Here is a 10,167-nt window from a genome sequence, read left to right on the forward strand (position 1 = left end):
TTTTTTTTAATTTATGTTTTACGGTTTTCTTGAACTTGAGTTTGACAGAATTTAGGAGTTAAATTTTTTTTTTCCAGTTAGTTTTTTTATTGGTAAAATCACGTTTTAGGGGTACAAATTAAACAATTGAAGTCTTGAGTTGAAATTTTGTTGAACTCTTATTTAATAAAAATGTCCATTTTTTTTTATTTCAATATAAGTATTTATGCATGCATGTAGTAACGATTCTATGAGGTGTCTTAGGAAGTAGATTCTTTACCGTAATGGTTGAATTCTTAGTTAAATTTTAAAAATAAAAACAACTTTTTGAAAGCTATTTTTTTTTATTATTAAAACTATTGGAGAAAAGTAGATAATAAAGGAAGAAATTTGGATGTACAAGTAATGTCCATAATCTTAATTTTTCAAAAATAAAATGGTTACTAAACATGACCTTAATCTTCAATTATTCTTTAAATGTTGAATTTAAAATGTATTTTGAAATTTCAAAAATTAAATAGACACCAAATTTAAATGTTTTTTTAGTACAACGATATAGGAATCCAACTACATATGTTTTGGTCACTGAATACAGTTAGCTATGCTAAGTTTTGACGCACACAATGTAATATTTGAATGGTTAAAAGTGTAATTTACTGTAATATAATATATTTTTTAACCAAAAAAGGGGGGGAAAAAAGAAAAAGAAAAAAAAAAAAAGAGTGAATAGTCAGAATCAAATATGCGCATAATAAACTTTGATTCTCACATCCGTATGCATTGGCGGTGGGTTAGGATCTAGTTCTCCCTATACTGAGCCCACATGGCCGTACATTCTACGATCAACTCGATATTTATCCTCTCGAAACGACATGTCGACAAATTACCTTCCTTCCTTTCTCAATTTCACTGAAACAACTGTAACTGCATCCCTCCGCTCAATACAATCGTCATCAAAACCAATTCCTCTCGTTCCTACATTCAACCGAATCGGAACGATAATTCTCCGTCTTATTTCAATCGTCTTCTCGTCTCCGCACCGATGGCGAACCCAGAATCCGCCTCTATCCAACCCTCTGAAGCGGAAAACAACGTGTATTCGGTGTGGGCTCTTCCTCCGGAAGATGTGACGGCCAGAATCAAGAACCTCATGAACAGCCTCAGATCCGAGTTCGGCGGGCCCCAATTCGAGCCACATATCACCGTTGTTGGGGCAATCCGTCTCACCCCTGACGATGCCCTCAACAAATTCCGCTCCGCTTGCCAGGGGCTTAAGGCTTATCAAGCCACCGTCGATCATGTATCTACCGGAACCTTCTTCTACCAGTGTGTTTTTCTCCTTATTCATTCTACCACTGAGGTGCTGCTTTCCCCTTCTGATCCTTTTGCTCTTCCTTTGATCTCTTAGGTTTTTCTTCTTTTTGTCTGTTGGATGCTTCTCTGACTCACGCTCTTTTTTCTTTTCAGGTGGTGGAGACTAGTTCACATTGTTGTGGACATTTTGGTTACAAAAACTCTACCCGTAAGTTCTTATTCTCTTGCCTATTTTTTATTTTCCTATACACATGTTATATTCACATTCAATGCAGTATGACAAGGATATAAATTTTGACTTGAAGTTGTTATGTAATTATAGACTAAGATTACAGGATAATTACATAATGATATGTGCTTCGACCAGTCTGAGAGTTTCTCTGGGTCAGCTTATGTAATTATAGACTAAGATTTTTATTAAAAAAAATGTAATTATAGACTAAGGTTACAGGATAAACATTCGGATTTTACATTTGGGTGTTAGAAAAGTCTTAGGATTTGGTAAATTAATGGGTCAAAGTCAGGCTTTAGGAAAGGAGAAACGGTAAATTTGTTGGTATTATCCATCTTGATGGTGATAGTGATACTGATGGCAATCATCTGCAAAATGATGCACATGAGCAGGCTAAGAAATTGAGCTAAATTTCTTCTATACAATCAAATGATAATACAAATGGATTAGTTATATGAAGGTGAATGCAAGCGTGTTGTCTATTCAAGTATTCAGTCGTTCAAGTATAGCATACTTTACCCTTCTTTGTTTTGTATAACTTCTTTTCCTAGAAATTAATACACAATCCTTTGTATGAAATTGACTGCTGTATTGCGACTCACATTGGAGATGTTTGAGTTTAAAAATAGTTCAAGTTCTCTGGAATGTTCTGCTGGAGTAGAATAGAACAAAGAAGTTTGCTTGTTTAAGTACAAGATAATGGGGATGCTTCTCGAATCTCAACTAATAACATGAATGTCATTTCTGTATCAGCTTACATGCCGCATATGAGCCTACTGTATGCCAACATATCAGATGAAAAGAAGAAGCAGGCAAAAGTAATAGCAGACAAGCTCGATGAAGCCGTGAACGGCCTGAAGTTCCCAATCACTCGACTTGCACTGTACAAAACAGACACCGAGGATGAAACTCTAAAGTCCTGGGAGAAAATTGCAGAACACGAACTTCCTTCAAGTTAGCTTCTGTTTTTATCCATGCCCCTTGAAGACTATGTTCTGTTATACACAGTTTACCTCATTTTTTTCAACAATGTCTGTACTCCTCTAGACTTCTTAACTGGGAAAAAAATAAATGTCAGTCAATGGGAAGCTTACCAAGCTTCGTGATTAGTTGATCCTCTTTTGTTATTTAGAAAAAAAAAAAAATTGTGTTTATTATATGAAACCAGAGAATTTCATGTATGGCATGGAATTTAGGGAGGAAAAGCCAAGCTACAACTACTTTACTTAACCCAAGAAAGATTACAGACATTACTGCAAGCTCTTCCATTTGGTGAAAAGATTGCAAATGTTGATATACGCTTTTACATCATCAGAAGCCTACAAAAATAGTCATGGAAGTAATCTTTACCTTTTTCAGTATCATTGTTAAATGAAGTTTTATCAAATTTATATTCCCTTCCACCAATTATCACTCTAATTTCTCTATTTCCTATTTTATTCTTGTAGAGAAGAGAATTGAATATCTTTTTTTTCCCTCTTTTTTTTGTTACATTTTGACCAAAACGTTATAGATTTAATATTTGGACTTGTTACATATGTTCTTTTTTACCATTACAAGCAATTTGGTTTTATGACAAACATTACATATCTAAAAATTAGATCTAAAACATAATTTTTTCCCATATAAGTAAGATTAATACTCAAGGGATTTCTCTGTTTGCCATCTCTTCGAGTTAAATTTTTCTTGATTCTAACTTTCTTGTGAGCAACTAACATGAGATGATTAACATCAAGGTCGTGCTATAATTGCTTGAAATTAAGCATCTTTCAAGTTTAGCACTCGCTGACAATTTTCTGTTTGACCTGTGGAATTCGATTTTTATATATATATATATAAATTATACAAGTGGACTTTATTGTATGGCTAAAATCGAGTAGATGAGTTGGAAACATCAGCTTCGATGGCGTTTTGTAAGTCAATTGCCGAAATTTTACACCAATCGACATTTTCAAAGAACGAGTAGACATTCTTTTCTATACTCATCGTCGTCGTCATCATCATCATCCCAGGCCCACCTTCTCAATCCACTGTTCCTAAAAATCTTCTTCCCTTTTCTCATTAATTGTTTTCCTCCTTCTTTCCTTCTCTAAAAGAAATATATTACAGTGAAGCTTCTGTCTTCCAGATCCAACAAACCAACTGGGGTTTTAATACTTTTGAATATAGCAGGGTTTAATCTCCTTCTTCCCTTTCAAAACCAATCTACATTCCTCCGATATCGAGAGATACTTGTTATTTCATTCTTCTGATTTTTGAGGCAATGAAGAGTCCAGTGAGGTTTAAGTTGGGGAAACAGTCGTCCCTGGCGCCGGATGGGCATCTCGAAGATTTGGATGAGCTGGTCAAGCAGGACCAAACTGAGGAGGGGATAGATTCGAGAGTGAGGTTGATGTATTTGGCCAATGAAGGTGATTTGGAAGGGATTAATGAACTCTTGGATTCGGGGGTCGATGTCAACTTCCATGATATCGACAACCGGACGGCTTTGCACATTGCTGCTTGCCAGGGATTCGCCGACGTTGTCGCTTTGTTGCTCGAACGTGGCGCTGAAGTTGACTCCAAAGATCGCTGGGGGAGCACGGTAATGAATGATCACATTGCTCTCTCCTCATTTTCCATTACTCAAAAGATTTCCTCTTCTCTAAATTTAGCTATATATGTCAAAAAAAAAAAAAAAAAAAAAAAAAAAAAAAAAAAAAAAACCCCGAAAAGTGAGTAGTTTCAATCTAGCCCATTTCCCATTACGATCCCAAGTTTGGCCCATAATGGACTCTATAATCCGTTGCTGGAAAGTTGGGGAATAAGCGAAGATGATATGAGATTATCTCTGTTACATGATTTTGTTGTATTCTTCCTTTTCTGATACAATGTAACGTGAAAATTTGAAAATGTTTGTGCAACACGTGTATAATGTTATAATTGTCTGGTGTTTCCCCTTAATAGCCTCTTAGGGATGCTGTACATTACAAAAACCACGATGTGATCAAACTTCTGGAGAAGCATGGTGCAAAGCCTCCGGTATGATCATCGCAATTTCTTAACTCTGCATGAACATTTTGGTGAATTCTAATTCATGGGAAAGGTATTGTTTAATACAGGTGGCCCCCATGCTCGTCAAGAATGCCCGTGAAGTTCCAGATTATGAAATTGATCCTAAGGAACTTGATTTTACTAACAGTGTGAACATTACCAAGGTAAAATTACATCTTTTTGTCTAAATGAAAAGGAAAGAAAATAAAATAATGATGAAAATTTGTTTCTTTTCTCTCTTATTTATAGACTTTATATTTTGTCTTTCCACTTGTCAAATTAGCTGCTCCAGTTGTTATCTGGATTTCTACTAATCTATTACAATGCTAATAGCTGCTCCAAATTCTCAATTCATATATATCATCAAATTGAGAAGTGATTCTCAGAGATGGGTTATTGTGTGTTAATGAAATATGACTTTCCATACCTCGTTCAAATTTGTATGAAGTCTATGTTTGTTTGTTCTGAAACAACAGCATTTCAAGTCATGGTGAAGTGTGATTTTACATGTTTGATTTGCATTATTCATTTTTTGTCATTGGTTCGTTAGAGTAGCTTGAAACTTTGAGTTATCTTTGACTGTTGCAATAATTGGTTTCCATTATTTCCATCTTCTGCATCAAATTTTTAGTCGTCTAAGGATATTACATGTTGGAAACACTTCTAGGGAACATTCCGCAAAGCATCTTGGCGTGGAACTGAGGTTGCTGTGAAAGAGCTTGGAGAAGATCTATTCACTGATGAGGATAAAGTGTGGGTCCTTCGATCTACTAATTAGTCTCTACATCTTTTAATAGTGTTTATGCCCCTTAAAGCCTCTTGTTTTTATTCAGGAGGGCTTTCAGAGATGAGCTTGCATTGCTTCAGAAAATACGACACCCCAATGTTGTCCAGTTTCTAGGTGCTGTTACTCAAAGTTGGCCAATGATGATCGTTACAGAGTATTTACCAAAGGTTTTTCCAGTCACTTAATGTGCCAAAGTAGAGAGACATACTTCAATTTAAAGCTTGGTTATATTTCAATTGGAACCTTGATTGAATTTGTATTTGTGCTGTTTCTGATTCAGGGAGATCTAGGAGCATTATTGAGTAGAAAAAAAGCAATAAAAACAATGACTGTTGTGAGACTTGCCCTTGATATTGCAAGGTTTATTTCTCAATTTAACGAGTTGATACATACATTGTTCTTTTAAACCTTAATTTGAGGTGCTAAGACATAATTATTATTATCTAGAATGCAGTTACTGTTATTAGGGGATGTAATAAGGTAGTAGGACGCCATGTGGCAATATGGTGGGTTTTGGTCTTAATTAGGCTTCATATCCTTTTGAAGGAAATCGTAAGTACTTGAAGTGATATGAAGCTGCCTCAGAAATTAAACAATCAGACACTTGATCTTAATAGAATTGGGTGAGCTATTTAGGAAATTTTCTACTCAATAAATCATGAGAAACCAAGCTGTAAATTATGTTAAAGAAAAGAAAGATGTAATAGATAATCTATGAAATTCTCATTAATAGTGATTGGTGAATGGATTCAATATTAATATATTCCACAACTCCCATGTTTAACTTTCTTGCTATTTATTTGAGAACCTGTGTACCCTGCTTAGTCTTCTTTGCTTTAATTTCACTTTTCCACTTGTCTTGGGGAAAAAAAATCAGGGGGATGAATTATTTGCATGAGAACAAGCCAGCACCAATTATACATCATGATCTTGAGCCTTCGTAAGCTTTTCTGTACCATAGCTCATTATTCTTAGCTTTTTTTTTTTTTTTTTTTTTTTTGCTTCTAATTCTCTCAACTGCTGATTACACAGCATTCTTTGTTGAACTTAAGAATATGAATTTTCATCAAATTTCTGAAACCGATGACAGTTTTTAATATTGCTTTGATCAAGATTTCAGAAATATTCTGAGGGATGATTCTGACCACCTGAAAGTAGCAGACTTTGGAGTTAGCAAGTTATTGACAGTTAAAGAAGATAATCCTTCTACTTGTTCAGAGACTTCACGTGAGTCTCTTCTGTCTTGAATTCTGATCTTCAAAAAATTTAATGGTTCATACCTAAGAAAACAACCATTTTAGTACTCTTTCGAAATACAATATATGGTTCATTGATACAATAATTCTTCCTATGCTGCACTGCTGCATCAACTCTTAATTGTCGCTGAGTGAAATGACACTTCATATCTAGTCATCAACTGCTTCAAAACTCAGGGTTTTCCCCTCCTCCATTTATAGGAAGATACAAAGCTCCAGAGGTTTTCAAAAATGAAGAATATGACACAAAGGTGGACGTGTTTTCATTTGCTTTGATTTTACAAGAGGTACACGTTCCTGTCTTTAATTCGTTTTATTTTATGTAGAATCAAGCAAATAACTTTCTAAGATTCTTTATATAGTGATTGCTCCTGTTTGTTAGCCCATTTTCATTTAATTAGAGGATAGTGGCTCTTTGTTGAGGCAGCATTGAATGATTTACAAAGCCGTTGAAATGAGTAAAGGCTTGTTTATAAACCGCATAGTATTCCACACTGACCTCATGAAGGTTGGTTCTGTGGCGCCATTGTGTTCTTATGCAATGACCAATTGGCGCTTCTTTCAAAAACATTTTTTTAATCATTTTATGAAACATAATGACCATGAAAGATTTAAAGGGAAAAATCTATCGATTATTCCCATGTTGGTTTGTTTTGAGGCTCCTTCAGCATGACCAATGCAGTTGATTTCTGAGATTTTATTTCTACAGTTCATGCTATATTTCATTATTGACACAGTTCTCTGGTTCTGAGAGATCCAGATGATTGAAGGTTGTCCTCCATTTCCTGACAAGGCAGATAGTGAAGTTCCTAAATTGTATGCAGCTGGAGAACGTCCCCCTGTTAGAGCACCACTTAAACGTTATGCAAATGGACTAAAAGAGTGAGTTCTATTGACCTAAGCTAATTCGTTTTAATTTATTATGAGCAATGGTGAATTTCTAGTTTGTTTCTTAATTTTGTTTTAAAATTTAAAATTTAGGGTTGAAAGCTCTTGGGTTTTAGTGTATCATTTCTGTAAATGTGTTCTTTCTTATCAGTTATGTTTTTTAGTCTCTCCTTTCTCTTCATTATTTAAAGTCTCATTTGTTAAAAAAAGAAGATAACTATTTTGTACTCTTAGAAGTTACTTCGGTCTGTATTATTCAGGATTTTAACTTCAATTTTGTTGGGTCTAAAGTTTAAAGTTATCTTTTAGAAAGTGGTAATATACACATCTTGAGCTCATGTAGCTGGTTCTCTTAGCTATCTTGCACTCAATTATACCACGATTCTCCTCACTTGCAAGTTGCCATCAGAGCCAACTCAATTATCCAGCAATTCGTATATTCATTTCGTCTTAGTGAAAATAATTTGCTCGCAGGCTAATTGAAGAATGTTGGAATGAGAGGCCAAATAAGAGACCAACTTTTAGGCAGATAATAACCCAGCTGGAATTCATTTACAACAGATTCGGTCATAAGAGGCGCTGGAAGGTAGCCCATGGCCTCTGCTTTTTGTTGTTTCCCTATCCCTATAATTGTTTTAGTGCATAATCTTTTTAAAGATGATGCAGACATCCATAAGGAAGATAAGCCATATACTTGTTCACGTGGCTCTATATTATTGTTGATTTTCTGATTAAAGTTTTATTAGATATCCTATCCTACTTGCACTGAGAGTTGTTTCTTCTATTTTTTTTATTCGATTGATTTTGAATTTGGAAGGAAATTTACTTTTGGCTTCAACATACATACAGGTCAGGCCATTGAAATGCTTCCAGAATATTGAGGCAATGTTGAAGAGAGATCGTTCTCGTCGAAGCAGTTTCAATCTATCATCACATTCTTCTGCCAGTAGTATATGATTCGTCAGATTTTGGTCTAATACTGTGTTTACCATCTCAGTGTGTGATAAAACTTGTTTCACAGAATTAACTTTCCGACAGCTCTAATTCTACAAATGTCATGCCGTTGATTTTAGAATTTCGTGAGTTTCTGGGATGAGAAACACCTGGATCATTGTTTATTAAATACCACCTTTGAATCTGCGACAAATTCAGGATTTGTTTATTAAATACCACCTTTGATTCTGCGACAAATTCAGGATTGTTAGACCCGAATCTTCAATACTACTTTGAAATGCAAGGTCGTGCTCGGTTGAATGAAATACCTTAACTATCTTCTTTCAACATTTGATTTTGTCGTAGTGGAGACCAATTACCCTTTTCTGTTGGACTTTTTTCGTATGCCCTTGTACGTTCTTTCATTTTTATCAATGAAAGCTCAATTTCTTATTTAGAAAAAAGAATAACTATCTTTCGACATTTGTTGATAAAAAGAAGATTGCTTCCATCATTCTAAAATCTATTATTTTCAGGAAACGTGTGGATGTGAAGGAGAATGACAAAGATAGGAATTCCATTTTGTTGACTGTTTGTGGTTGATTTTCCCCCTTGATGTTTTCATCCAGGAGATACCAGCACCAAGTGTAGCAGCTAGTAGCTACCAACTTTTGCCAATGTGAACTATCAAATTGGAAAAGTTTGACGAACAGGCATGCTTTTTATATGTGGCAGGAAAGTAGTAGCAAATTGTAAGTTTCAGTTTCAATTTTGATCCGGTTGGTAAAAAAAACCAACTTGCTGACATAAGAAGCAAATATTTTTTTGGGTTGGTTGTAAAGCTTCCAATAAGAGATATTTGGGGATTGAATTTGAAGTTGGAGAGTTGGTTGTCAATAACTCATTTTGGCAAATTGGAAAGACTCAATTCTATGAGATTGAAAAGACTGGTTGTTGTATCTTAAGAACATCCATTCCTTAATATCTCCATTTTCAGGGAAATCAACAATATCAAATCCACATGAGATATCAGATTTTCTGGCTTGCTTGTTCATCACATGGCCTTCAGAAATTCGAACCATTTAATCCCCACGATTACAAGTGTATTATTATTATTATTTTGATCCCTCTGGTCAAGATTGTGAACGAAATAGCAGCATAATTAATATCAATTTTTTTTAATCACAACTTTTTTTGGCCACCTTCAAAACACCCTTAAAGTGAACTCAAATCTCATAAAACAAAGTGAACACAATGAGAAAACGGAAAATAATGATCGCACTTTTCAGACCTATACCCAATATTAAAACAACCGCTCTTTGTCAAAAAAAAATATCGATATTCTTATAACATGCCTACTTGATTGCAACAGGGTAAGCAACCTCCATCAAAGTCTCTATTTACCACATATTGATCAGCGTTTTCAATGGTTCAACAAGCTTTGGATTCGACAGATAGCCCGACATTTCCCTGCAGTTTGTGAGTTCTTATGATCAAGCCATCGAAAAGGAAAGTATATCTCTTGTTAGTATAGAATAATTAACTACAACCATATTTTCGTATCTCTAGAATCTCTCTCATTCACTTGTGGTCATGATTCATTCATATACCTTTCTATATTCCGGTGTGGCTAATTTCTAGTGAAGCTTTTAGCAAGAAGGTGTGCAGTGTTTATGTGGCTTGAAATGCAACCATTATGAGAGGTTCACCACATGCTTTCTTTGAAACAAATTCTCGTTAAAGTA

At 34.9% G+C, this 10,167-nt stretch overlaps 2 protein-coding genes across 2 annotated transcripts; both read left to right on the top strand.

Moving 5' to 3' along the window:
* The first annotated feature begins 749 nt into the window (after positions 1-749).
* Positions 750-2,784, top strand: LOC120073794 (cyclic phosphodiesterase-like). Its single transcript, XM_039026639.1, has 3 exons — positions 750-1,339; positions 1,447-1,501; positions 2,279-2,784. Exons 1-3 carry the CDS (start codon positions 1,022-1,024, stop codon positions 2,482-2,484), a joined length of 579 nt encoding a protein of 192 aa, XP_038882567.1. The 5' UTR covers positions 750-1,021; the 3' UTR covers positions 2,485-2,784.
* Positions 2,785-3,414: 630 nt separating this feature from the next.
* On the top strand, positions 3,415-8,680 carry LOC120073793 (integrin-linked protein kinase 1-like). The gene is made up of 12 exons (XM_039026638.1): positions 3,415-4,109; positions 4,472-4,546; positions 4,627-4,722; positions 5,226-5,311; positions 5,392-5,512; positions 5,626-5,705; positions 6,223-6,285; positions 6,466-6,572; positions 6,803-6,888; positions 7,362-7,483; positions 7,964-8,075; positions 8,339-8,680. Exons 1-12 carry the CDS (start codon positions 3,789-3,791, stop codon positions 8,444-8,446), a joined length of 1,377 nt encoding a protein of 458 aa, XP_038882566.1. The 5' UTR covers positions 3,415-3,788; the 3' UTR covers positions 8,447-8,680.
* The last annotated feature ends 1,487 nt before the right edge of the window (positions 8,681-10,167 follow it).

Source organism: Benincasa hispida, chromosome 3 (assembly GCF_009727055.1).
Source record: "Benincasa hispida cultivar B227 chromosome 3, ASM972705v1, whole genome shotgun sequence".
Lineage (NCBI taxonomy): Eukaryota > Viridiplantae > Streptophyta > Magnoliopsida > Cucurbitales > Cucurbitaceae > Benincasa > Benincasa hispida.

Bases quoted from the DNA above. Each gene is read 5' to 3' on its own strand.
- LOC120073794 (XM_039026639.1), top strand. From the start codon at position 1,022: ATGGCGAACCCAGAATCCGCCTCTATCCAACCCTCTGAAGCGGAAAAC. The intron at 1,340-1,446 runs GTGCTGCTTTCC...TTTTCTTTTCAG, and splicing joins TTATTCATTCTACCACTGAG to GTGGTGGAGACTAGTTCACA. The intron at 1,502-2,278 runs GTAAGTTCTTAT...TTTCTGTATCAG, and splicing joins TGGTTACAAAAACTCTACCC to CTTACATGCCGCATATGAGC.
- LOC120073793 (XM_039026638.1), top strand. From the start codon at position 3,789: ATGAAGAGTCCAGTGAGGTTTAAGTTGGGGAAACAGTCGTCCCTGGCG. The intron at 4,547-4,626 runs GTATGATCATCG...TGTTTAATACAG, and splicing joins AGCATGGTGCAAAGCCTCCG to GTGGCCCCCATGCTCGTCAA. The intron at 5,706-6,222 runs GTTTATTTCTCA...AAAAAAAATCAG, and splicing joins CTTGCCCTTGATATTGCAAG to GGGGATGAATTATTTGCATG.